At 53.2% G+C, this 26802-nt stretch overlaps 1 protein-coding gene and 1 non-coding gene across 9 annotated transcripts in view; one reads left to right on the top strand and one right to left on the bottom strand.

The window, feature by feature from the left end:
• Positions 1-25835, top strand: part of JUP (junction plakoglobin) — a 36152-nt gene extending 10317 nt beyond the window's left edge. For 3 of the 8 annotated variants that reach the window (XM_060395605.1, XM_060395608.1, XM_042255950.1), the window contains exons 2-14: positions 11640-11855; positions 14242-14501; positions 14737-14975; positions 15740-15941; positions 16772-16916; positions 17043-17146; positions 18932-19270; positions 20464-20619; positions 20827-20946; positions 22772-22922; positions 23028-23149; positions 24217-24256; positions 24540-25835. In XM_060395605.1, coding sequence (XP_060251588.1) covers positions 11640-11855; positions 14242-14501; positions 14737-14975; positions 15740-15941; positions 16772-16916; positions 17043-17146; positions 18932-19270; positions 20464-20619; positions 20827-20946; positions 22772-22922; positions 23028-23149; positions 24217-24256; positions 24540-24691 — 2246 coding nt within the window. In that variant the 3' untranslated portion in view covers positions 24692-25835. Of the gene's footprint in view, positions 1-287; positions 10347-11639; positions 11856-14241; positions 14502-14736; positions 14976-15739; positions 15942-16771; positions 16917-17042; positions 17147-18931; positions 19271-20463; positions 20620-20826; positions 20947-22771; positions 22923-23027; positions 23150-24216; positions 24257-24539 lie in introns of those variants that run through there. The other 5 variants (XM_060395606.1, XM_027974517.2, XM_060395609.1 and 2 more) reach the window with 4 other exon arrangements.
• TRNAG-UCC (transfer RNA glycine (anticodon UCC)) lies at positions 23306-23378 on the bottom strand. Its single transcript has one exon. It is a non-coding gene; the product is annotated as a tRNA-Gly (tRNA).
• Positions 25836-26802: the final 967 nt, after the last annotated feature.

The following is a 26802-nucleotide window of genomic DNA, read 5'->3' as shown; positions in this document are numbered from 1 at the left end:
CTCTGGATCGCGCCTCCCCTGGGGCCCGCGGAGCTCTCTCGACGCCGCGTCCCTGACTCTGGCCCTGCCTCTTGCGGGGGAGACTTTCACCTGCTCGGCCTGCTTCCCAGCGCTCACTCTGTAGTCAGGAATTTACTGTTTGGGAAACTTGCTGCCGCTGGTCTCTTTGGGGCCACCCTCACCCCACCTCACGCGTCATCCTCGCTTTCCCTCCCTCTCTACTCCCCCAGGCCTGGGTGGGGCCCTATTGTCTGCGCCCGGTTTGCCCAACTCTGGGGGCTGAGCGCACATTTTCCCAGCGACGCGGGCCCCACCTGCCAAGCAGGTGAGCACAGGGAATCCAGAGGCCCTGCCCTCCAGCTCTGCGAACCCAGTCGGGACTGTACCTGCGGCGCCTCCCTCTGCTCCGCTCCCTGGGTGCCGGGCTCCCAGCTCTGCCATCGGAGGCGGGATGGGATGGCAGTGGGATTGGAGCTGGGCCCGGCTTCCCCGTGCAGCCGGTGTCTGGCACCCGCGTCAAGAACTGGGGTCTGGGCGGAGGGGTTGTGCACGCCTGGAGAATTCACCCGCCCAGTTACCGCAGCTGAGGCTTCCAGAGTGTTATGGGAACAGAACTACCCTTGCTCTCTGTCCTTTTCTTGGAGGAAAAAATCACCCCAAACAAACTTTTCAGGAAGTATTTACCGCAGCTTTCCCTAGAGCTTTGCCTGCCTCCTGGCCCGGGGCTTCCCCTCAGGCTTAAGGGGTCCTTCCCGGAGCAAAGTCCCCTCCCCCATTCGTCCGGGCTGAACCTGGGCTAGTGCCTGCGCTATGACCCCGTCCACCCTGCCCCCACCTCCATCCTGTTTGCTGGGCCCCTGGGGCCTGAGATGGGGCCCGGAGTAAGGGGGGGCGGTGGGTGGGCCAAAGGGGAAACAGCTTCTTCCTTCTCTTCCTGCCTCCGGGGACCACCACACCCCCTCGCAGGAGGCCTGCCCTACAGGCTCGCTCCCGATCTCCGCCCCCCTTCCCAGGAATGGGGGTGGGGCAGGGCCGGGCCAGCAGACTGAGGGTGGGGGGAGCGATTGCTCTGGTCTTTTTTTTCTCTGTCCCATCCCCCACGTCATTTAGCTGGCTGGTGACTTGAGTCCGAAAAGCGGAGCGATAGGGCTGGATTTCCATTAAATTTCTAGGTTTTCGAAGGTACATTCCTTCTGGAGGTTTTCGCACCCACCCCCTTTCCTGAGAGAGTTCGAAGGGGAAAGGAGGAAGGCTTCAGCAGGAAGGGTTTCAGGCAGAGCTGCTTTCGCCGTCGCTGCCTGCCCCCTCCTCCCGTTTCCTGAGAGCCCTTTCCCTGGCCTCCTTGGGGGAACAGAGTAGGGGATGTAAGAGCCAGGCTCCCCTTCAGTCCTGGGATAAAGGGAAGATTCAGGGGGTCAGGGTTGCTTGCTCTGATTTGCTTGGGAAGACCCTTCCTACCCTACAACTCTACTGTGGGGGTAAATGGGAGAGTGGGGGTGAAGGTCAGAACCCTCCCCGCCCCCCAGGAGTGCCCTGGGTCAGGGGGGTCCCCATGCCTCTTTTGCTCCAGTGGGTGTCACAAGGGCAAGGAGTTTGGGCAAAATAACCTGATTTCCCTCTTCTCTGTGCCAAAGTGGAGGAGGGGAAGGCATTGTAATTACACTGGTTAGATGGTTAGTTTAGCTAATCTGATTTGTGGCTGCGATGAAAAGATAATATTGAGGTGCGGAAGTATTGCTAGGAGGAGCAAACCAGCTACTTACTGGACTGGAGGGAGAGGGGAAAAGGTAGGATCCAAGTGGTCACTTCTTGCTAGATCAGACCTCAGCTAGAACCCTCTCCCTCCTTTCTCCCGGACCCACCCCAAACCCCAGTTACACCCTATTTCCTCTGGAACCTCTGTTTGGGCTGCCAAGGATGAGGCTTTGAGAATGCATTGTGTAAAAGGGTACCGATCAGGCAGGTACAGGTGAGGGGGTTCTCTCCCTGGCCTGGGAGTGCTTGGGGAAAAGAGCCACCTTCGAATGAGATGGGGGCAGCTGACTCCTGTACAGAAGAGCTGTTATTTGGACAGATATTATAGTGGGGCAGTTCTGAGCATAGGGATTTAGACTTGGTTTGAGCTAGGTTTGGTTCCCAGCTCTGTCACTCATTTCCCATTGGAGTAGTCACTTCACCTGTCTGAACCTCAGTGATCTCCTGAGCAAAATTGGTAACTTAAAAGACAAGGGACTACTTACAAATTCCAAGCACTTTCATTAATTATTCTCATTTAATCCTTGCGATCATCCTTCTAGGCAAGCATCGTTCACCATTCTACAGGTGAGGAAATGGAAACTCAACTCAAGGGAGTTAAGTAACTGTCCAATATTGCACAGCGAGACCTGAGCAGGGCCACAGCTGGCATTTGGGTCCTTTGGCTCCAAGCCCAGAGCTCATCCTGCTATATCACTCCACTGAGGCTCTGGGAAGAATTTTTCTGCCACTGCCTTTTTTAAGAGCCTCTGCTTGGGAGTCTGGGGAGATGAGAGTTCAAAAGGGCCCAGGATGGTGTGTGTGGGTGGTGAAGGTGGGGGCAGGTTTGTCAGGGGTGACTCATGTCCCAGCCTGCAGCCTTCTGAAACCTCCCTGCTCCATGGCTTGGTTTTCTGGAGGGGGCTGTTTCCCAAAGGCCAGGGGCTGTGGCGGATGTGTGGAGGAGGTTGTGACAGGGAGAGGAGGGCAGGGGTCAAAGCTGCTGCTGCCTCCCTGCTTGAGCTGGGCAGAACCACGGACTTTTCTGGGTTTGTCCGTGTATAGGAAGTGGGAGTTGTCTGCTTTGCTGGGGGCTGGGGCTGTGCCAAGCAAATCGGGGGTGGGGGTGAGGTGGGGTAGGGGGAGCTGTTCCCTGGGGAGTAGAGAGAAATGAGAGTCAGATTTAGGACTGGGCTGGTGTCCTACTGGACTCTACCAGTCAGCGCTGCCAGGCTGCTCTTGGGCAGGAAGTTGGCTGTCCTCAGCTTTGGAGCTGGGAGCCCTGGGGGCTGGGAGTAGATTTTCTGCTGCTGAGAAGGCCTTTCTGGTAATGGGGGTGGGGTCAGCAGAGCCTTGGTCCTGGAGGGAGGGGCTGGTGTCCCTGTCCTCAGACCTTCCTGGCTCTGGCACATCTGCCAACTGGCCACCTGACACTCAGTGGACCTGGAAAATGGGCCTCTATCTGTTTCACTACAGCCTGGGTGCTGAGCCTGTCAGCCTTGGGCTTCCAGATCACTTGAGGTCAGGAGCGGACCCCAGGCATGGGGAATTACTGATCCTGCAGAAGAGAAGACTGAGGGGACTTGATACAACAGATGAGGAAAGAGAATGAACTCAGTCCTGGCTAATTGCTACAAAGAGGGTGACAGGCTTGCAGTTTTCCACCCTTAACCTCCCCCGCACCTCCCACCCAGAATACAGAAGCGATTAGGACTCTTTTTTTCAAGCTTTTAAAAAAATTATTTATTTTTAATTGAAGGATAATTGCTTTACAGTATTGCATTTGTTTTTACCAAACACCAACATGAATCAGCCATAGGTTTACTCATGTCCCCTCCTACTTGAACATCCCTCCCACCTCCCTCCCCAAGTTGATTTCTTTTTCTTCCTTTTTTTTTTTCACCTTTTTGGCATGTGGGGGTCTTAATTCCCTGACCAGGGATTGAACCCGCACCCCCTGCATTGGAAGGCAGAGTCTTAACCACTGCACCACCGTGGAAGTCCCCAGGATGCTTATGGAAGGAATGGAGGCTAGACAGGAAGAAGGACTTCCCACCTGTTAGAGATGAGGTCTTGAGGTGATAAGTAAGAGGGAGATGCCAATGGAGGCTCAGAGTTGACTCTTCTCTGAAGCAAATGAAGCAGGGCCCCATCCATGTGAGTTGGGGAGGGCCAGCCTACCCCAAGAGAGCAGGCAGGAATCACTACTGTTTGGGGGCAAGTCTGAGGTCTGGTGGGTCCCTGCTGGGGAAACTTTTAGTCTTGTGTCTTTTGGGAGGAGAGACTTGTCTCCGAGAGGGGCAGGGAGTCATGAGCCACTTACCCACTGACCCCTGCGAAGAGAAAGAGCAGTGTGACTGGGGCAAGTCATCAGGGTTTGTGTCTCTGCAAGGGACACCATGAGGCCTGCCTCCTGGGTTGAATCTGGTGGAGGTCTTGGGAGGCATGGACTGCCCTGATTTCCAGCAGCTTCTTTGGCCAGGCCAAAGAGAAAACTCTCTGACCACTCCCCCTTTGCTCAGCCTCTAGGCTCCTCAGCTGTTGGGGGCCCTCAGGGCAGGAAGCTCAGCTTTCTGTAACCTACAGAGTGTAGGTTAATAGGTCAGCTATCTTTCCTCACTGTGGGGACAGCAGATTCTTGTCTCTGGCAAGTGGCAGGCATGGAGGACAATTGAGACAGGGCTGGCAGTCAAGACACTGCTTATTTGGGGGTGAGCGGAGGTTGTACTCGCTATGACCCCCCCTCCCGCTTGATTGAAAAAGTAATATCTGCTCACTTTGCAAAATAGTTGGAAAGTTTAGGAAAGTTTAGGAAAGAAGAAAAAAGTCATCCATAATCCTATCCTTTGAGGCATCTACTGCTAACATTTCTTCCCTTCTCATTTCTTAGCATGCTCCTGTTTCTCAGCCTTGCTCTTGGATGATCTCATGCTGTGTATACAATAACAAATTTTAACCAAACCTTTATCCAAATCCTGGTTTTCTCCAGCAAATGCTGAACAGGGAAGTAACAGTTGGATCTTTCTTGCTTTTCCAGGAGGTCAGGCAGCAATCCCTGCAGAATGAAACTCTGGGGAATCACAGCCTGAGGAGTGGACACAAGCTGGGGTTGGGCTCTCCAGGCCCCCCTGGGGTGGTTGGGTGGGGACAGCAGGCACTTGTGTATTGAGATATGTCGCTGACACTAGTGAGTCTTTAGCGGTTGTTTCCTGAGGCTGGCAAAGCGTTTTTCCATTCCCAGGAGTCTTGGTTTGGGGGTCTCTGCTAGTTTGGGATTTTTGCCCACCCAGGGTCCCCAGCAGGGAATGGATCTCCAGCTGGAGTCCTCTCCAGGGGAGCCCGGAGATTCCCAGGGTCCAGCCACCTGGCTGGGCATTTCCCTCTCCTTCAAGTCCCCTTCATTTTCCCACCCTGGTTTGTTTGCTTTGGGCAGGAGCCCAGAAGGAAGAAAATAAACAGCAGCTGGGTCGGCCTGACCTGAACCTCCTCCACCCCCAGCCAGGCCTGGGCCGCTGCTCGGGCTGTCTTCCAGACCGGAAGTGAGGGGTTTCCTCCGGAAGCTCAGGATGGGCTTCTGTGTCTTCTCCTGGGCCTAGAGCCCTGGCCATGGCTGGTGCCCACTTCAGCCTCTGCCCATTTGGAATGACCAGTCTGATGGGGGAGACCACAGTTTTGGCCAAGGAACATCTCGTCCATGGGTGGGGTGTTTCTCCTGGAGCCACTAGTCTGAGGGGAGTGGCCTCTCTGGGAAGCCCCAGCCTGACGAGGGGGAGACAGGGCTCTCAAGGGAAGTAGTCACGTCTCTGTACTTCTAGAGTCTGTTTCCGACTGTGCTTGGGCCCGCGGGCCAAGTCTCTGCTGGAGCCAGAGAGAGTGAGGAAGGGTGGGGGCTGGTGACCCTGCAGAGCCCAGCCTCTCCCCTGGGGCTGCTATGTGGGGAATGTCCAAGCGTGATTGGCCTGCCCGCCCCCTACTGAAGACCGCAGCACCTGTGACCGGGGAGAGGGGCAGCTCTGTTTCCGCCCCTTCCCCTCCCAGGACCTGGATATAACTCATCCTTCCCAACCACACCCTGCGCCCCCAACCCCAGGGCCTCTGGCCTAGGACCAGGAGGCAATTCCCCTCCTAGCCCTTATCTGAGAGGGCAGGGAAGAGAAGCTTGGGTCTTAACCTTGGGTGTGCGTGCATGCTAAGTCGCTTTAGTTGTGTCTAACTGCGACCCTATGGACTGTAGCCTGCCAGGCTCCTCTGTCCACGAGATTCTCCAGGCAAGAATACTGGATTGGTTGCCGTGCCCTCCCGCAAGGGATCTTCCTGATCCAGGGATCGAACCTGTGTCTTCTGTGTTGGCAGACAGGTTCTTTACCACTAGCACCCCCCTGGGAAGCCCCTGGGGTACTGGGTCCTAAAAAACAGGCTGGCTGCCAGCTACCTTACCGGGCCCATCTTTGCTGGCCTCCTCTGCAACTTCTTTGCTTTCCTAATGGAAGGACACTTGCCTGGGTTCTTCCTATCAACAGAGGCCTTCTGCAGTCATGGTTGTGTACCATCCACAAAACTTAACAGTGGTCTGAAGAAAGCAGTGTCTTGATTGTCTCCACTTTATTTTTGGCTGTGCCGCTCAGCATGTAGGATCTTAGTTCCCCGTCCAGGGATTGAACCCATCCCCCTGCAGTGGAAGTGCGGACTCCTAACCTCTGGACTGCCAGGGAAGTCCCAGTCTCCACTTTACAGAGGAGGAATATGAGGCTTCAAGAAATCACATGACTTGCCCAAGGGCACAGGGTCAGTGTGAGGTGGGGCTGGATGGAGCTTTCCCCTGACTGCACCCTGTCCTCAGTCCCCTTTCTCTGTCACTGCCTGAGCCCGTGATCTGCATCTGCAGAGTCTGACCTCTGGCCCAAGGACCTTCTGGAAGCCCTGCCTGCTCTGCTGCAGTGCTTCTGAGCCAGGGCCCAGCACCCCGCTCGGGCAACCAATTCCTGTTCTGATTTCCAGATGTCTGATTGAAACTTGATGTCATGCAGCCCAGCCCAGCTGGCGGGGGAAGGAGCCTGTAGCTCTGGTGGGAGTTTTTAAATTTATTTTTAATTTTTAAATATTTTTGGCCGTGCTGCACTGCACATGGGATCTAGTTCCCTAACCAGGGATCGAACCTGTGTCCCCTGCAGTGGAAGCGCAGAGTGCTAACTCCTGGGGAAGTCCTGGGAGTTATTTTTTTATTTCAGAGCTGGACTGCATTCTGCCAGGACAGTCTTGGATTTAAAGTGCCCAGTGACAGCCCACTGGGTTGGCCATGCAGAGGAGGAAGCAGGAGTGGGGGGCAGAGTGTGCCCCAAAGCATCCTCATTGCTTGCTTGCAGATTCCTGGCCAGTGTGGACCAGTGGGAGAAGGGTCCCTTGCACCCCCCTCTCCAGAGCCCCTGTTCTCTCTTCCTGCCCCTTGCGAGGTCCCCATCCCATCCTGTGATCTCTGAGCTGGCTTCTTCCTCCTGTGTCGCCAACAATAGAACCACTGCTAAACAAAGCACCCCCATTCAGTTCGGAGCCCCGCCCTGTATCTGGCTCTGCCCATCTCCGGCCAGGGTGCCTGGGCAAGGCCCACGTCTGTCTCGCCTCCTTCCACCCTGGCTCTGACCAGGGGCATTGTGGTGGGTCTCCAGATCCAGGGCCGAGAGGGATGAAACCGAACTGGGTGCAGCCTCCTCCACCCTGGGAACTGCAAAACCAGCATTTTGGTTTCTTGTGAGAGAATTCCCCTAGTTCTCCTGGGGAGTATGTGAGAAGAGGTGGGGTTGCTTGACAGTCCTGCCTGAGGTCTTAGTTAGATCTTTCCTGTGCTGAGAGGAGCTCCCTCCACCATCCTTTCTTCATGAAGAGTTCTGGTGTGTCTTCTCTGAACTGCTTTCTACCTCAGACCTTGCCCACCCTCAGCCTTTTCTTGACTACCATGGGAACTCTGACTTTTTATCCCTAGAATCTTAGATATCAAGGTTTCTCTGAGATCACCTGGGCCACCGTTTCTGTGGATTAAGCACAGAGAGGGAAATGTGTTGCCCAAGGACACACAGCAAGTTGCCAGCAGAGCAATCAGACCTGTGAGTCCTGATTTTGGAGCATCCAGTGCTTGGCTCCACCTATGCTCCCTTCAGCTCCCTGACTCAGGTCTCTCTGCAGGAGTCTGGCATTCTTTCCCTGATTCCAGGGTTTCCCCTCTTTCCCCAGATGCCCTGTTAGGAGCCAGGGGAAGAGGCTGGTTGGCAGTGAGGCAGACCTGGGCTTGAGCAGAGCACCACTATTTTTCAGTGTGGTACTTGTTTCCTCATCTAGAAACTGGAATAATCAAATGCTGACCAGGGTTGCTTCTAAGAAGCATGAGATTCATTTGCTAATTAAGACACACACCCCGGCCTCCATCCGTCCACTATGGTGGATCTTTTGACCTCATTCTGGGCAGTTGTCCAGCCCTCAGCTTCTCTTAGCTCCAGGCTTGGGCTGGTAGGGGTGCTGAGGGGCCTGCTAGGAAACACCTCTCTTATGGCTAGCCTTGACCTCAAGGGTCCCTTTGGATCTGGGGCCAGCGAGTGGATTGTTCCTTAGGTTCTGGCCAAGGCCTCCATCTCTCACTTGGCTGAGAAGCGCCAGGGGTAGGTGATGGTCTCTACTGGGAGCAGCGTTTTCTGGCTCAGATAGGCTGTTTTTACTGATAGGGCTGGAGATACTCAGTTTTGTTTTTTTAATAACTCACTATAGAATAAACAAGAAAAGTTATACAATCATCTCAAGAGATGTAGAAAGATCATTTGGTAACATTCAGCATCCATGGCAGGCAGGCCTGGAACTCAGCCCCAGCAGGGCCTTCCTTCTGCCTCTGAGCGCTAGTTTGAAAATTTTTTTAAATTTTTGGTTGTTTTTTCCATTGGAGGATAACTGCTTTACAATATTATGTTGCTTTCTGCCCTACATCAACATGAATCAGCCACAGGGAGATGTCCAGTTTGTCCTCAGCAAATCTGGCTGAGGCTCGGCAGCCAGATGGCAGCTCAGCTGTCTGCCCGGCGAAGTGGCCTTCACAGGGTTAATGCAGCTGTCTTTACTGACGCAGTTTCATCTTCCTTCTCCGGGCTCAGATATCCAAGGCTTCCTGCCTGAATTTTCTCCCTGGGGGCTGCTCGGAGACAGGCTTTCTGTGTTCTCCTGTGTTCTCTGTCTTGTCTCTCCAGGGAAGGCAGGAGTGCTGGGTGGGCAGCATGTGCTTAGGGCAGGGGCGAGGGGGAGGGCTCCCCCTGAAATAGCTGCATGGCCTGGAGAGCAGCTGGGCACATCTGGCGGCACCGAGCCTGCTTCTGTTTATCAGCCCGAAACTCTGAGTCACTTGGGGTGATGGGAGGAGAGGAAAGAGGCTGCAGGGAGTGGGCCTGGCTCCTGCCTCCGCCTGTTCCAGGTGTGCTTACAGGCAGGGGAGCGGAGGGGTCACCATAAAAGGCAGGGAGGCCTGAAGGATCACTGGCGTCCTCCTGGGAGGTGGCACTGGGCCTGTCCGGGAAGACGTATCTGTGGTGACCTTTGTTCCTGGCGATGGACCAGGCTCACCAGCCACTGCAGCCTCGTCCCCGACTGGTCTCCAACGCAATGGGACAGCAGGTTTGAGGTGCTGGGTGCTGCCTCCCCTCTGGGTGGGCCAGCCTGAGGTCTACTTGCCATCTGAGGCCATACTGGGTGTGCACAGACCACGGACAGGTGTCACTCACACCCAAGCCTGGTCCCGGCTCTCATTTCTCTGCTGTGCCCCCTCACCCGGTGGAGCCTCAGTTTCCCCATCTGTAAATTGGGAAGCAGAGCATGTGCTTTGAAACCCACTTGTGAGGATGTTGGCTGTCTTGAAAGGCACCAGGTAGGCCCTCACCGGGGTGCAGCTTCTCTCATCCCTCTTCCTGGCTGTTGGACTCTGGAGGTCAGCAGCCGAGACAAGGGAGCTGGACAGACCAAGTAGGAGTCACCTCGCTGGTACAGTCAGGCCCAGCTATTCATGACCCTCAAGTGTCCCCAAGTCTGAATAGTAGCAGTGACTCCCCTGAGGCCTGCTCCACCCTGAGGAGAGAACACACCCTGGGGAATACTGATACCCAGCCATGGCCACCGACATTGAGCACCTACTGTGTGGCCAGGTGCCCAGCTGGGTTGGTGGTGGGAGGTGGTGCTGCCCCATTTTACAGATGAGGATGGGGGTTCAGCTGAGCAGTGAATGGCCTGGAAGTATGTGGCTGAGGTCTGAACTGGTTGGTGGGACTCAGAATTCTGGGGAAAGCTTCTGAGCTGGAGTGCCAGAGAGATGGGGTTCTTAAGGCCTGAGCCTCTGGGGTCACTCATGATCCTGCCTCATATGCAGAAGATTCTGGAGTCTCTGAGGCTCCCAGAGAAACCTGTCTGACAGCTTCCCTGCCCCACCCGCTTTCCCAGTTTCCCACCCAGTGCCTGGGGTGTAGTTGCCTCACCTAGCAGCCCTTCCCAGGAGCCCCAGTGGATGTGGGTGGGCCTTCGGGACCCTAGAAGTTGCTGGAGGCTCTGAGTGATGTCTTTTGCCCTGGAGGTTTGGGGCTGTGGGCTGCAAGGTGAGTGAGCTGGTTACCGCCAAAATCTTGGCTTTCTCTGTGCATTGAAAGTGAAAGTGAAGTCACTCAGTCGTGTCCAACTCTTTGCAATCCCATGGACTGTAGCCCATCAGGCTCTTCTGTCCATGGGATTCTCCAGGCAAGAATACTGGAGTGGGTTGCCATTTCCTTCTCCAGGAGATCTTCCTGACCCAGGGATTGGACCCAGGTCTCCTGCATTGCAGGCAGACGCTTTAACCTCTGAGCCACCAGGGAAGCCTGAATTTACAAATACAGAGATAGAGCTTAGAGGAAATAGAAAGGTAGCTTTAATCCTCAGCCGGCAGAGGGGGAGAACACAGTAGGTTTGTGCCTCAAGAACTGTTTCTCCCTCTTCCATAAGGAATCTGAAGGGTTATATAAAATGAAGGCTCGCAGTCAGGCCTAGGTGATGAGAAACAAACATATAAGGATTTTGCAGCCTCTTCTTGCATTGTTTCAAAAGCAGTCATAGGCTGGCATCAGGTAGCCCGGTAATTGGGTCTGGCAGTCCCAGTCCTGAAGCCCAGTAGTTGAGCCCATTGTCTTTTGTGTATTGTAGTGTGGCCTTCTTTCTGTAATGCAAAAACAGAGAAAACTACCAGGGGTGGTCTGCAGAGAGAGTGCTGTGAAGGTGGGCACCAGATACAGGATGTAATTAGCATGAAATCAAAGGATGATAGGCACAAAATAGAGCTTAAGCGGAGTTAGGGGGGAAGAAGCAAACTTAGTTAGACTACAGGTTTGTTGTTCAGTCACTAAGTTGTGTCTGACTCTTTGTGACCCTGTGGACGGCAGCACCCCAGGCTTCCCTGTCCTTCCCTGATAAGGAACAGTTAAAGTGAAAACTAGGGGTAATCTGGCTTGCTCACTCTTCTCTTTATGACATTCTTTGTTCTCAGGAAAGAAAAGAAAAACTCATTCTCCTTTGTTCCTTTTCACTGCAATAAACCCAGGGCTGGGTTGGAGTACCTGGCCCTTTAAGGCACCTGGCCCTTTAAGGCACCTGTCCCCTGGGGTTCATCCCACCCTGGGCTGGAGGTCAGAGATACAAGCCCAGGACTCACACCGGCTGTCCCACCCTGGGCAGTCCTCCCTGGGTTTGGTCCCTTCTGCCTCCCACCCTCCTCCACAGCCCACTGGGGCCCTTGGGGCCGTGGTTGGGGGAAGGGATGACAGGCAGGGCCTGGGGAGAGGCTGGAGATGGGGGCCGTGCCAAGTGATGGGATGTCCCGCCTTGTCAGCTAATTTCCTGCCCCTCTTCTGTGTCCCCAGCAGCCACCATGGAGGTGATGAACCTGATCGAACAGCCCATCAAGGTGACCGAGTGGCAGCAGACATATACCTATGACTCTGGCATCCACTCGGGGGCCAACACCTGTGTGCCCTCGGTCAGCAGCAAGGGCCTCATGGAGGAGGACGAGGCCTGCGGGCGCCAGTACACACTCAAGAAGACCACCACCTACACCCAGTCGGTGCCCCCGGGCCAAGGTCAGGACCCCTGGGGACTCTTCTGTGGGGCTATCCCAGCAGAAAAGCAGGTGGCTCCTGGAGGGAGGTGAGGGTCAAAGGAGGCAGACCTCAGGAGGCTCCCAGTCTTTGGAGGGAGGCCCAGCTCCGGTGCTTAGACTCATCAGTCTGAGGGAGGAGGCTCAGCATCTTCACAGTGCCCCTCCATCTGGGAGGGAGGCAGATTCCCGTCCCGTGAACCTCTAATAAGAAGGAGAGGCATAGACCCTGCACGCCAGTCTGATGGAAGAGGCACAGTCCTTGCCATCACCCTCAGGGAACCCAGAGGCTCGGGGAAGACACAGTCCTTTTGCTCAAGTACGCAGCAGGGGCAGAGCCCAGTTCTGGGGCTTCGTCAGGGTGGGGATGCCTGCCAGCCCAGGGTGCCCTGCCTCTCTTGGGGAAAGGAGGGTCCAGTCCCGTCTGTAGCCCGCAGATGGCTCTAGGGCCCTGAATGGTGTGGTACGGTGAGCCCTGGGAGCTGGGGAGGGTGGAGGATAGATGGTGGCAGCCCGGGGCACTGCAGTGCTCAGCCTCTGCACCCTGGGGAGCTCCTCCTGCCAGCACGCAGAGGCCTCTCGGCTTGGCGGGGCCAGGCATTGCGTTGGTTGCTAAAGTGCAGTATCCAGGCGGGAAAGCCAGGTGGATGTCCCCTCCTTCTCAGCTAATGGGAGTGGGGAACCTCTGTCTCCCTCTCCTCTGGGCTTTGGGACACTCACCAGGGCAGGGCTGCCTGGAAAACTGGGGTACCTGTCTCTGGGACTTCCAGACTTACCAGGGGGTGGAGCCTGGACCTGAGAGCCCTTCTCCTGTTTTGTGAATCCCACAGTCCCAACTTGCCCTGTCATCCATTGTATTCTATTGGGTGACCCTTTGGGCCTCTATTTGCTACTGCTGCTGAGTCACTTCAGTCATGCCCGACTCTTTGTGACCCCCATGGACCATAGCCCTCCAGGCTCCTCTGATCATGGAATTCTTCAGGCAAGAATACTGGAGTGGGTTGCCATGCCCTTCTCCAGGGGATCTTCCTGTATCTCCTGCATTACAGGCAGATTCTTTACTGCTGAGCCACCAGGGAAGCCCCTGGGCCTCTATTTAGCTGACCATATAATGGGAGAATTGCCTCCTTTGGGGAGGTTGAGGGTGTAATTAGAATCACAAGATTTCAGGGTTGGAAAGAGACAGGTTGTATCATCCTACCCCTACCTGATTGTTAAGGGAGGGGCATAGAGTCAGGGTTGGGTTCTGGAGTCAGGCTGTCTGGGTTCGGGTCCCAACTCAGGTTCTTATAACCTCTCTGTGTCTCAGTTTTCCCATCTGTAAAGTGGAGATAATAATAGTCCTTGCCTTGTAGGGTGGTAAGATTAAATGAGAAAAATATAAGGACAGCGCTTAATTCACTGCTGGGCACATAGTAAGTATAGGCATAGGACTTCCCTGGTGGTCCAGCGGTTAAGGCTCTGTGCTGCCAATGCAGGCGACGTGGGTTCAATCCCTGATTGGGGAACTGAGAGCCCACATGCTGTGCAGCATGGCTGAAAGACCTTTAAAATAGTATAGGCACACATTTTTTTTTTTTTTTTTTTTGCAAATTGAAGATTTGTGATAACTGCATGGATCAAGTCTATATGCACCATTTTCCCAGCAGCATTTGCTTACTTCATGTCTCTGTATCACGTTTTAGTAATTCTTGCAATATTTCAAACATTTTCATGATGATTCTCTTTGTGATGGTAATCTGTGATCAGTGATCTTTGATAATGCTGCTATGACTTGTTGAAGACTCGGATGACGGTCATCATTTTTTGGCAATAAAATATTTTAAAATTAAGATATGTACATTTGTTGGACACAATGCTGTCGCACACAAGATACTACAAATAGTGTAAACGTAAGTTTTATATGCAGTAGGCAACCAAAAAATTCATGACTCTTTACCGCAATATTCACTTCTTCTTTGTAGTGGTAGGGAACTACGTATCTTTTATATATTATACATTATATAACCATAATATCTTTTAGGTATGCCTAAACTCAAAAAATGTTAACTATTCCTTTTAATAAGAATAAACTCTGACCTTATTTTTAGTGATATGTGCCAGGCACACGCATCCTTTCTTTTAAGAACAATTCACCCCGATTATGTCATTTAATTCTCATAAGAATTCTCTGTGATGAACAGAACAGGAGGTGCCCCATTTGATCGCTGATGACCTGAGGTGATGATGACCTCCTCAAGGTCACTGGTTAAAGGCAGAACTGCGAGTGATGGACTGGAAGTCAGCCCAGAGAGCCCAGATGGGATGCCTGCTCCCCAGTGTCCCCCTGCCCGCTTCCTGCAACTCCGTCCCTCTCTGCTGGCCCCCAGGTGACCTGGAGTACCAGATGTCCACGACCGCCAGAGCCAAGCGGGTGCGGGAGGCCATGTGTCCCGGTGTGACAGGAGAGGACAGCTCACTGCTGCTGGCCACCCAGGTGGAGGGGCAGACCACCAACCTGCAGCGGCTGGCCGAGCCATCCCAACTCCTCAAGTCGGCCATCGTGCATCTCATCAACTACCAGGACGACGCTGAGCTGGCCACCCGGGCCCTGCCTGAGCTCACCAAGCTGCTCAATGATGAGGACCCGGTCTGTGAGGGCCTGGCCAGGGTGGAGGCAGGACAGGGAGGGGAGAGTCAGGGGTCTGTAGGAGAGGGCCCTGCCCGGGTGGAGAGAGATCATTGACCCAGAGCCTCATCAGTGGGGAGTCTGACCCGAGTCTGTCTGAGCTTTGTGGAAGTGTCTCCTGGCCCTTCCTTCTCACAGTGGCAGCCATCTCGGCCTGTCTGCTCACTCCCTCCCTTCCTCCTCCTTACCCCCCGAGGTGGTGGTGACCAAGGCGGCCATGATCGTGAACCAGCTGTCGAAAAAGGAGGCATCTCGGCGGGCGCTGATGGGCTCGCCCCAACTGGTGGCGGCCGTCGTGCGCACCATGCAGAACACCAGCGACCTGGACACCGCCCGCTGCACCACCAGCATCCTGCACAACCTCTCCCACCACCGCGAGGGCCTGCTTGCCATCTTCAAGTCGGGTGGCATCCCTGCCCTGGTCCGCATGCTCAGGTACCCACCCCTACTCCCTGCAGGAGCCAGGGGCATCCCCTCCCTTAGACTTCCCTGGTCTTCCATAGATTTATTGAGTACCTACTGTGCCAGGTGCAGAACCAGGCTCAGTCCTGATGCTCAGCTCCCCACAGCCTAGCAGGGGAGACAGGCAGGTAACTCTCAGGTTATTTATCAGGATACAGTGTAGATGAGGGCAAAGGTGTGCCCAAGATTGGTCAGTGGAGTTCCAAGCAGCTGTGCACTCTGATGGCAGGGGGTTGGCAGAGGAGAGGACTTCGACTGGTGTAGATGATGGGACGAGTATTCCAGGCAGAGGGAACAGCCTGTGCAAAATCCCCTGCCTCCATTATCTTTCCCTGCCTTGCAATGTTGAGGGGCCTTTTTCCCGATCCCCATACCCAGCTGCAAGTTCCTTAAGGGCGGAGATACTGAACTGACTCCTCTCTGAGTCCCTTGCAGGCCTTTCTGGCATGATCCCTTCCACATGGCAGTTACTCAGGTGTCCAGGGGACCAACTCAATAGGGACAGGTATGCTTAGCACCGAGCTGGGAGTCCAGAGCAAGAGGAGTCATGGTCTCAGTGGAGAGAGGAGAGGTGCTGCGTGCTCTGTTTGTAGAAATGAGACTGGACTCAAGGGACAATGAAATTTCAGTAAAGAGCTAATTCCATAGAGGTGTCAGTATTGGGGAAGGCTTCCTGCAGGAGGTGACCCACATTTACCTGGAACCTGACTCACATGAACCCTCTACCCCCATCCCAGCTCCCCTGTGGAGTCGGTCTTGTTCTATGCCATCACCACGCTGCACAACCTGCTGCTCTACCAGGAGGGTGCCAAGATGGCAGTGCGCCTGGCAGACGGGCTGCAGAAGATGGTGCCCCTGCTCAACAAGAACAACCCCAAGTTCCTGGCCATCACCACCGACTGCCTGCAGCTCCTGGCCTATGGTAACCAGGAGAGCAAGGTGGGCTGAGCCCTATCGTCTTCACACAACCACGTGCTTCCCCCAGTGCTTCCCGTCCCCAACCAAGACCTGCATCCCCCATGCCACCCCCTCCATCCAACTGCAGCTTCGGGTCACTGCTTCCTTACTCTTTTTAGGTTAAATGTATATATGTAAATTCTGATGTCATGTTTCATCATACTACTGGATATTTTGAGGACAAGGGAAAGAAAAAATGATCCTCACACAACCATGTGCTTCCTCCAGTGCTTTCCTATGGGCATTTTTTATACAGTTGTAGTCATAACAATTTACAACTTGGCATGTTTTCTACTAATGTATGATATTAAAATTATTATTATTGTTTTTTGCTACTCTGTCCTCAAAACCACCCTTTATAAGAGCAAATAACATTTCATTAAATGGAGACTCCAGACTTTATCATGAGGAAGGGCATTTAGGTTGCTCCTGATCTTCAATTTTTATGAACAATGCTTTAAGGAACATATTCAAGACACAGCTTTTCCCAAAAAGTAGGAATTTTTTTCATCAGTAGGGTTAAGGATTTTTAATATTTCTAAGCTTCTATAAAAATTTCCAGGTACTTTCCAAAAGGATTCCCTTATTTACAATGCCATCAGCAGCAATGTATGTTAGTAGTCTCACCTCATCCTTGCCAGCATTGTGTATTATCATTTTTTTCAATATTTGGCTTATTTAATAGTCACAAAAGCTATCCAGGTTTTGGATGAAGCTCAGTAATAACAGCTCTGTCACCTACCCTCCCTTCTTTCCTTGTTCCTTGCCAGAGACCCTATGTGTCTCACACTCATTTCCCCCCTCCCCCACAGCTCATCATCCTGGCCAATGGAGGACCCCAGGCCCTCGTCCAGATCATGCGTAACTACAGTTATGAGAAGCTGCTCTGGACCACCAGCCGCGTGCTCAAAGTGCTGTCCGTGTGTCCCAGCAACAAGCCTGCCATTGTGGAGGCTGGTGAGTACTGCAGCCCGTGAGGATGGCCCCTGTAGCCAGGTGGGTGGGAGCGGGGCCCCTGACCGGCCACAAGGGTCAGTCCGCTGTGCTCCCCTGTGGCTGACATGTGCTCATCTCCTACCCCAGGTGGGATGCAGGCCCTGGGCAAGCACCTGACGAGCAACAGCCCCCGCCTCGTGCAGAACTGCCTGTGGACCCTGCGCAACCTCTCGGATGTGGCCACCAAGCAGGTGAGGGAGGTGATCAGGCCTGTGTCCCCCTCCTCAGCTGTCTTACTGCGTCCAGCCTCCTGTCTGGGAGTCTGACCTTAGAAGCCTGAGGCCTCTAAATCTTGCTCCACTGTGGCTGAGGCTGGAAGTGCCCTTCATCCCTTTAGCTAAAGGCTCTAATCCCTCTGAGGGGTTTTGGAAGAGAGCTAGAGGAAAGGGGCTGATGGTTCCAAGCTGGGGTTCAGTTGGTACCAGAGGAGCAGTTATGCGCTTGACGTTGGGCAGGGAGCAGTAGTGTGCAGGCAATGGCTTGGGGGCCCTGGTGGCTAAAAACAACTTAAGGAAAAATGCAGTTTCGGGACAAGTCTTCTGGCTCCTCCTTTAGATCTGTTTGTCGTTGCTAAGAATTACATCAATAGGCTGCTTATTGAGAACCCCCCACGTTCTAGGCTCAGTTAAGCACCTGGGACACTGGCTTCTTTACCCCTTTGAGTACCTGGAGGTAGAGTGTGGGGCTAGTTATTAGCTGAAGAAACAAAGGCTCAAGTGGTACATATATACAGTGGAATATTACTCAGTCATTAAAAAGAATGAAATAATGCCATTTGCAGCAACATGGATTGACCTAGAGGTTATTATACTAAGTGAAGTAAGTTGGACAGAGAAAAGACAAATATCATATGATATCACTTACATGCAGACTCAAAAAAATGATACAAACGAACAGATTTGTAAAACAGAAACAGACTCACAAACTTAGAGGATGAATTTATAGTTACTAGGGTGAAGATTGGGGGGCAGGGATAGATTGGGAGTTTGGGATTGACATGTGCACACTGATATATTTAAAATAGATAACCAACAAGGACCTACTGTATAGCACAGGGAACTCTGCTCAGTACTCTGTAATGACTTAAATGGGAAAAGAATTTGAAAAATAATAGATACATATATATATAACTGAATCACTTTGCTGTACAACTGAAATTAACACAACATTGTTGATCAACTATACTCCGGTATAAAATAAAAATATTTTAAAAATTTCAACTATATCCAATATAAGATAAAAATTAAAAAAAAGAACATTTTCAACTGTACTTCAAGAAAAAATAAAAATTTTAAAAAAAGAAATTTTTCATAGAACGAAAAGAAAGAAACAGGCTCCGGGAGTTAAGAAATGGCCTTGGTCATGGCTAATAGACAGCAGAGTTGGGATTTGAACTCAGGACTGTCTGTCCCCAGCGCCTGGGGTTTCATATTCTGCCACAAGGCCCACATGGCTCTCCCTGGGAGAAATGAGGTTTCTTGCTTAGGGATGTTTCTTGAAGGCAGATTTGGCTTGGGGACCACTGAGTGTGCAACAGCAAAGGCTCAGAAAGGGAAGAAGCATATAAAAGTGGTTCAAGTGGGCCACTGAAGCATGGCTCAACAACTTCATTCTGGCCCAGGGGCCTCCCTTGGCTTGAGTCGAGCCCTGTCGGGTGTGAGGACCCAGAGGAGGAGTCGAAGGGGCTGGAGAAGAGAGCATGGGGCTTAGAAATAGGCTTGGGTTCAGATCTGGCCCATGAGCTGTGAGTCTGTGAGCCAGGCCCTCAACCTCTCTCAGCCCCAGATCCTCCATGGGTAGAACTGCCGTCTCACGGGGTGTCGGCAGGATTGTGGGACTGAAGATTCTCAGGGCCCACGGAGTCTGTACTGAGTGGGCTGGAGACCCCCACTGAGGCCATCTCGCTCCCCTGGACATACTTGGAAGCCCCGTGCTTGGGGTTTTCCCTCACTCTCCACTGCTTTCCCCAACCCCAGGAGGGCCTGGAGAGCGTGCTGAAGATTCTGGTGAACCAGCTGAGCGTGGATGATGTCAATGTCCTCACCTGTGCCACGGGCACTCTGTCCAACCTGACATGCAACAACAGCAAGAACAAGACGCTGGTGACGCAGAACAGTGGCGTGGAGGCGCTCATCCACGCCATCCTGCGTGCGGGCGACAAGGACGACATCGCGGAGCCCGCCGTCTGCGCCCTGCGCCACCTCACCAGCCGCCACCCGGAGGCTGAGATGGCCCAGAACTCCGTGCGTCTCAACTATGGCATCCCGGCCATCGTCAAGCTGCTCAACCAGCCCAACCAGTGGCCACTGGTTAAGGTACCGCCCGCTGCCCGGTGGGGCCAGGCGAGGGGAGGAGCCCCGAAGACAGGATTAGAGCCTCCACAGTCCATGGTGGCCCTGCTCCCGAGACCCAGAATCCTATCTTGTAGCTCGGCCATCAGCTAGAATAGAGCTTCAGAGTTGAAGGCGCACAGGACCTCCCTGGGCAGTCTCAATTCAACTGCAGGCTCAGATTCGGTAGGCCTGGGGTGGGCCTGAGACTCTGCATTTCTAACGAGCCCCCAGGTGATTCTGGTGGTCCACGGGGTACAGTCGTTATGCTAGAGGGTCTGGATGTTCAAAGTCGTCCTCATATGAATGGATGGGTGAGGTCACCCTCATCTATACATTCTAGCCCTGGAGACGTGGAGAAGCCCTGAAGGGCTGGCAGTGATCAGAAAGTGAGACCACTTCAGCCCATACTCAGGAACTTGTTCCTTTGGCCACACGTGGATGGAAGGGTGTCAGGTGTCATGCGTCCTGCTCAAACTCAAGAAGGATGCTAAAGACACAGAGGGTAGAGAGGGTTCTGGGGACACTCGGGGTCTGCCACTGGGAGCCAGGGAACCTGGAGGCTGCCTGGGAAGAGGACAGATGTGCCAGTTCCATGCCACAGACAGGGGAGGGGAGGGTGAGCCAGGGCAGAGCTATAGGTGTGTGACACCTGCTGCAGAGAGTGAGGGAGCGACTATAGATGGGGTCTTGTCAGAGGGCACTGGAGCCAGCTGGCAGGGTAGGAGCCTGGGCCAGAGACCTCGTTCCAGATCCCACTGCTTCAGCTGGATTACATTGTGAGTGTCACCAATGCAGGAGGCTTTCGGGTCAACCCGAGCGAGGACTCCCTGATAATCAGAGTTTGGGAACCATCAGAAAAGCAAGACTATATTGTCCGTGAGGGAGCGTTAAGAGAGAGGGAACAGGGGTGAGGGTCAAGGCATGGGGGCTGGTGGAATATTCTGGAATGGAGTAGCATTTTAGCAAGGGCTATTAGAGTCTGACATGAGGACCAACAGATCGTATGGAATAAGGGGCATGGGCTGGGAGAAGCGTCATTCTCTGGAGGAATTCCAGCACATCCACGGCTGGCCTGGGGGAGAAGAGATGAGGGGGAAGGAGGAGATGCTGCTGGAGAAGTGGGATCCTCCAGATGTCCACGAAATGCCCTTGACGGGTGCCCTTTTTCTTGCCAGGCAACCATTGGCCTGATCAGGAATCTGGCCCTGTGCCCAGCCAACCATGCCCCACTGCAGGAGGCAGCGGTCATTCCCCGCCTTGTCCAACTGCTGGTCAAGGCCCACCAGGATGCCCAGCGCCATGTGGCTGCTGGCACACAGCAGCCCTACACGGTAAGTGAGCTGCTGGGGCCTGTGACCGCCCGCCCTGAGAGTCTGGCTGCCTTCTGTGTGAACGTGTCTGCACATGAGTGCGTGACTGGGGGGCAAGTTGCGACTGAGGCCAACTCCAAGGACCAGTGAGGTTTGCCAGTGTCCTGGCCGGGGGTGACCACTCCCTAGGCTCACAGTTGCTATACCCCAATGGCTCCTCTCGTGCAGGATGGCGTGAGGATGGAGGAGATTGTGGAAGGCTGCACTGGAGCCCTGCACATCCTCGCCCGGGATCCCATGAACCGCATGGAGATCTTCCGACTCAACACCATCCCCCTGTTTGTGCAGGTGAGTCTAGGGCAGGTGGGCAGGAGAGGTTTCCCCCAACACTTGCTTTTCCCCACTGCTGAAATGGGAATGTTTGAGGCAGTCTGGGCCGAGCATCAAGACGTCTTTGGAAGCATTTGGAGAAAAGTGGCCACACCAGACATGATCACTTAGCAAATTCCAACATGGGAAAGGCTTTCCAAGCTCAGAGGTAAAGGAAGAGTCCACAAACGAAAACAGCAAGTATTCTTAATGTCAGAAACAACATTAAGGTTTTAATGTCAGAAATAGCCTAACATAATTGAAAAGTAAACAACAAACTGGAAAAATATTTGCAAGCCTCGCTACAGACAAGAGTTTAATATCTTTCATATAATATCTTTCATATTAATATCTTTAATATCTCATTAATATTAAACCTCACTAGTTATCTACAGAGAGGCACATGTAATTCCCAGGTGGTTCATAAACAAACAGTGCTCTATCAACCCCAGGGGTTTAAAAGAAATGAAGCTTATCCTGCAGGGAGAGCCCATTTCCCACTATCAAATTGGCAAAGAAAAAAAAAAATGGGAGTGCTTTGTGCTGGTGAAGATGCGATAAAATGGGCAGTCTTATACTCTGCTGGTGGGAAGCTAAGGTGGTAAAACCTTTCCAGGAAGCAACTTTGTGATGTGTATAGACAGCCTTGAAAATACTGGTATTCTTTGATCAAGTAGTACAGGTCTGGGACTCTCTATGAAATAATGTAATTTAAAATGTGGTATAAATGTATATGTGCAGCTGACAGTCACACTGTTACTAACAATAACTGAAAATTAACTGACTGTCCAGTGATAAGAGAATGGTTAAAAAAAGAATGGTCCATTATATCATGTGGACATAGACAATGGTGTCGAAGAATTTTCAGTTTTTGAATTTTTTCCCTTTAATTATTAATGTTCAGTGTAAGGAACTTGTGCTGGTAGCTACTTCCACTTGTGATGGATGAGGTTTTTTAATTTCCATTGTTGTTTTGCTTTGTAGCATTCTCCTTCTCTCTTGAGTACCAGTATGAACTCATAATTTTTTTGTGTGTTTTAGCCATGTTTCTTCTCAGGCTGGCAGTTAGTTCCCTGAACAGGGATCAAACCCAGGCCCCCTGCAGTGGGATAGCAGAGTCTTAGCCACTGGGCCACTGGGGAAGTCCCTGAACTCATAGATTTTTAAGGAAAAGTTACTGAATAATATGGGAAAATGCTTTATGCTACAACGTCTAATTAAAAAACAGGAATCAGGGACTTCTCTGGTGGTCCACTGGTCAAGACTTCGCCTTCCAGCGCAGGGTGGGTACAGGTTTGATCCCTGGTTGGGGAGCTAAGATTCCACACGCCTGGAGGTCAAACAAAACAAAACACAACACAAGAGAACATAAACCAGAAACAATATTGTAACAAATTAAAGAAAAAATGGTCCACATCAAAAAAAGTCTTAAAAAAAAGAATCAAATACGTGTTTATGACTATGATGAAAAACCAATGGAAAGAAGCTGTGTCTGGGTAGGGGGTTGTGGCTGGTTTTTTTAAATTAAAAGAATTAAAAAAAAATCTTTTGGCCTTACCTCAAGGCTTATAGAATCTTAGTTCCCCAAGGAGGGATTGCACCCACGCCCCAGTACTGAAAACAGAGTCTTAACCACTGGATCACCAGGGAATTCCCTGCGTTTCCTTTCTTTAGATTTTACTTAGACTTTTCACACTTTTTACTATGGGCTTGAGTTATATCCGAAAATGGGAGGCCGAGATTGGCAGGGTGGTGAGGTGTGTTGCTGGCTCGCCTCACGCCCCGCCCGCGCCCCTCGCCCCAGCTCCTCTACTCCTCGGTGGAGAACATCCAGCGCGTGGCCGCCGGGGTGCTGTGCGAGCTGGCCCAGGACAAGGAGGCGGCGGACGCCATTGACGCGGAGGGCGCGTCGGCCCCACTCATGGAGCTACTGCACTCGCGCAATGAGGGCACCGGTGAGGCGCTGGGCTGGGCGCAAAGGGCCGAGGAGGGTGAGGAGGGAGGCTGGGGGAGGTGGAGGCAAGCACCTGACCTTCCTGGCCTGTCCTTTCCCTGCTCAGCCACCTACGCCGCTGCCGTCTTGTTCCGCATCTCCGAGGACAAGAACCCAGATTACCGCAAACGGGTGTCTGTGGAGCTCACTAACTCCCTCTTCAAGCACGACCCTGCCGCCTGGGAGGCTGTGAGTATCCTGGGCTGGGTCGCAGTGTCTGGCTGTGCAAGTTGGGTACTGTACAAGGACAGCACTTTGTCAGGGGTGTTGTGGGGGGTGTTACCATCTTGTCAGCCTCATAGATTTTATTTTATTTTCTTTAATATGCCGAATGGGGGACCTTAGTTCCCTGACCAGGGTTTGAACCTGGGCCCCCTGCAGTGGAAATGCAGAGTCCTAACCACTGGATTGCCAGGGAATTCCCAATAGATTTTAATTTTATAATTGAATCATTTATGACAATTTCCAGCAGATGAAAGTAATAGGTTGGACCATCTACTGTTTTTGACCTACAAAATGGCAATTTTATGTTCAAACTGATATAAAGTGTTGGGGCAGGAGTGCCTTTCCCTAACTTGCACAAAGGTGCTGTTACAGGCTGACGGCTGCCCTGATCCTGTGTGGGGCCGCTCCTGACACCTGTTCTCTAGTCCTCTCCCCAACACTCCCCTCCCCAGGGCTGCTCTAATGCTGCAGGTGCCTCCAAAGGGTCTTTGCTTTTCCTTTGGCCCCCCTTTATCTGTTGTTTTTTGGTTGCACAGCATGTGGGGTCTTAGTTCCCTGCTGCTGCTGCTGCTGCTGCTGCTAAGTTGCTTCAGTCGTGTCCGACTCTGTGCGACCCCAGAGATGGCAGCCCACCAGGCTCTTCTGTCCCTGGGATTCTCCAGGCAAGAATACCGGAGTAGGTTGCCATTTCCTTCTCCAATGCATGAGAGTGAAAAGTGAAAGTGAAGTTGCTCAGTCGTGTCCGACTTTCAGATCCCATGGACTGCAGCCCACCAGGCTCTTCTGTCCATGGGATTTTCCAAGCAAGAATACTGGAGTGGGGTGCCATTGCCTTCTCCCTGACCAGGGATCAAACCTGTGCCCCTTGCATTGTAAGTGTCTTAGCCGCTGGACCACCAGGGAAGACCTCCTTGGCTCCTCAAGAGAAACATCTCTTGCTGCTCTTCTCTCCCCACCTCTCCCGCCCCAGTCCAGAGTGTGTTTCCTCCGTTCCCCTCTCCCCTAATGTTTCTCTCTGTCTCCGTCCTCAGGCCCAGAGCATGATCCCCATGAATGAACCCTATGCTGATGGTAAGTGGGTGCAGAGTTGCACAGGACCCTGGAGTGCTGGGGCACAGGGGCGTCCTGTGTGGGTGTGTGTGAGCGAGGGAGCAGCTTTTTGTCCACTGGGCCAAAGGACTAGTGACAGTCACTGTAGTGTTCACACCACCTCCTGGCCAGGTCCCTGACTTGAAGTCCAGGTCCCTCAGTGGGGGTGGGGGGGTCCAGCCCACTGGGGCAAGAAGGGGTGGAAGGTGTGGCTGAGGGCTGTCCAGACCCTCGCAGAATAGCCTGAGACCCTTCTCCTTGCCAGACATGGACGCCACCTACCGCCCCATGTACTCGAGCGACGTGCCCATGGACCCACTGGAGATGCACATGGACATGGATGGGGACTATCCCATTGACACCTACAGCGACGGCCTCAGGCCCCCCTACCCAACTGCAGACCACATGCTGGCCTAGCTGCCCGGACCCTAGTATGGCGCCCCCTCCCCCTGCTTTGCAGCTCTCTCTCCCCCTGTGGGCTGCTGAGACTTGGGCTTCCCTTCCCTTACGACCTCCTTCTCACGGGAGGCCTCTCAGGCTTTCCCTGAAACCCTGGCTCCTTTAAGGGGGAGCAAGCATGGGGCCTCTGGGTGCTGAGCTGCCCCAGGGAAGGCATGCCTTGCCTGCCTTGTTCTATTATCTTTGCTCTGGGCACCGAGTTCCTGCCCCTTCTGTAGATGGCGGGTGGGTGACACAGGAGTGGCATGAGCTTCCAAGGGCCATGGACCTGGCCTAACCCCTGTGTCTGTGTCTGCTCCCTCCCAACCCCACCAGGTGCGGTTCCCCATCTGAGAGGTTCTCCGTGCAGGTGATGGGGCCAGATAGCCAAGTGCCTGAACCTGGGCAGCAGGGCTGCAACTTCCTGCCGAGCCCCGTGCCTCCAGAGGTCCTCTGTGGGGTCTTTCTTGGGATAGTGATCTGCTCCTGCTTTTCTGTTCTGGGCTGTGGGTCCAGGGCCTGATACCCCATTCCCACCCCTGAGGCCCTGGCACTAAAACTTAAGACTCGAGGCACCCACCTTGTCCCCCCTCCACCGAAGCTCCCGCCTCCTCCCAGGGTGCCCGTCTCCAGTGGCTTGGGCCCCACAGCTCTGGCTTCTGATTTGGTCACTGAACTCCAACTGTGCTGAGCCCCCGGGATCTCCAGGCCCCAGGTTCAAGGCCAAAAGGCCCAGAATCCAAAGCTTGTCTTTGAAAGTTCAGGGATCCTCTGGGAAGATGGGGGGGAGACATGGAGAGATTGTCCCCGCCCCAGGACACTCAGTTGGCTTTGGCCTCTCCTAGGGGAGCTTGGGGACAGTGCCCTGGAACCCTCCTCCCGCCAACACAACTACCCTAGCTGACCCCCGAGAAGTGCTCTTGGCTGACCCCTCTGGTGTGCGGTGAGGGGCTTTCTCTTCCTCTTCCTATTTCAAACTCCCCACCACCACCTCCTGCACATGGGTGCTGGGGGCTGAGGGAGGTCCCAGCAGAGTTTTATTATGATCGCTTTATGTTTTTGGTTATTGGTTTTTTTTTTTTTTGTATAGACCAAAGCAAAGAAAATAAAACTAACACACTGATCTGATGGAGTTTGTTTGAGGGAGAGGATCGAGGGGGACGGAGCTCCCTTAGCCTGGTACTCCGATGGCTGGTTCCTGAGTGTCTGTGGCCACCTTGTGTGTAGAAAAGGCAGGAGAGGGGAGAAGCGGAAAGAAAGGAGCATCCATGAGCTGGAGTTGATTTAATTAATACATATAACTCGAAACCTCAGGAGGGGTGAAGAGCTGACTAGAGGTGAGTCCCCCCTTTGGAGGACTGCTGCTGCTGCTAAGTCACTTCAGTCGTGTCTGACTCTGTGCGACCCCATAGTTGCCAGCCCACTAGGCTCCCCCGTCCCTGGGATTCTCCAGGCAAGAACACTGGAGTGGGTTGCCATTTCCTTCTCCAATGCATGAAAGTGAAAAGTGAAAGTGGTGAAAGGGATTGGAGGACACCAGGCCATATTTATCTCTTCAATGGGGACCCTCCTTGCTGGCCTCTCAGCCTACAGCCTATGCTCCCTGCCCAACCCCCCCATGCAGCCTTAATGAGCACTGGCTGATTTCTCCTGAGCAGAACACTCCATGTGGCCTATGGCTTGGAGGCCAGGTTCCTTTCTGGTCTGTGGTGGGCCCGGCCCAGCCCCTGCCTGCCTCCCCTCCCCTGTTCCTGCAGCCAGCATCTTCCAAAGCTGTTTCTTGACGCCTGATCTCGGCCCATGCTGTTTCCTCTGCTTTCATTTTATTTTATTTTTTTTCTGCTTTCATTTTATCCATCACAGTGTAACTGACAGCTTATGTGATGGTCCTGCACTGATGTTCCCAAATTCTCCTTCCTGGAGAGGGCTGAGTATGACACACATGTGGCCCCTGGGGGCCTGCTGTCACCACATCTATTTCATGTCTACACCTGTCTGGAGCTCGGGCAGTGGAGGGAGGCAGTGGCACAGAGGTATTGGGGACAAAGCAGGGAACCCAATTAGGACGAGGCTGTGAGGTGCAGGTGAGA

This window comes from Ovis aries, chromosome 11 (assembly GCF_016772045.2).
Source record: "Ovis aries strain OAR_USU_Benz2616 breed Rambouillet chromosome 11, ARS-UI_Ramb_v3.0, whole genome shotgun sequence".
NCBI classification, from domain to species: domain Eukaryota; kingdom Metazoa; phylum Chordata; class Mammalia; order Artiodactyla; family Bovidae; genus Ovis; species Ovis aries.
The sequence above is the reverse complement of the archived record's forward strand: the minus strand, read 5'-3'. Positions and strand labels throughout refer to the sequence as shown.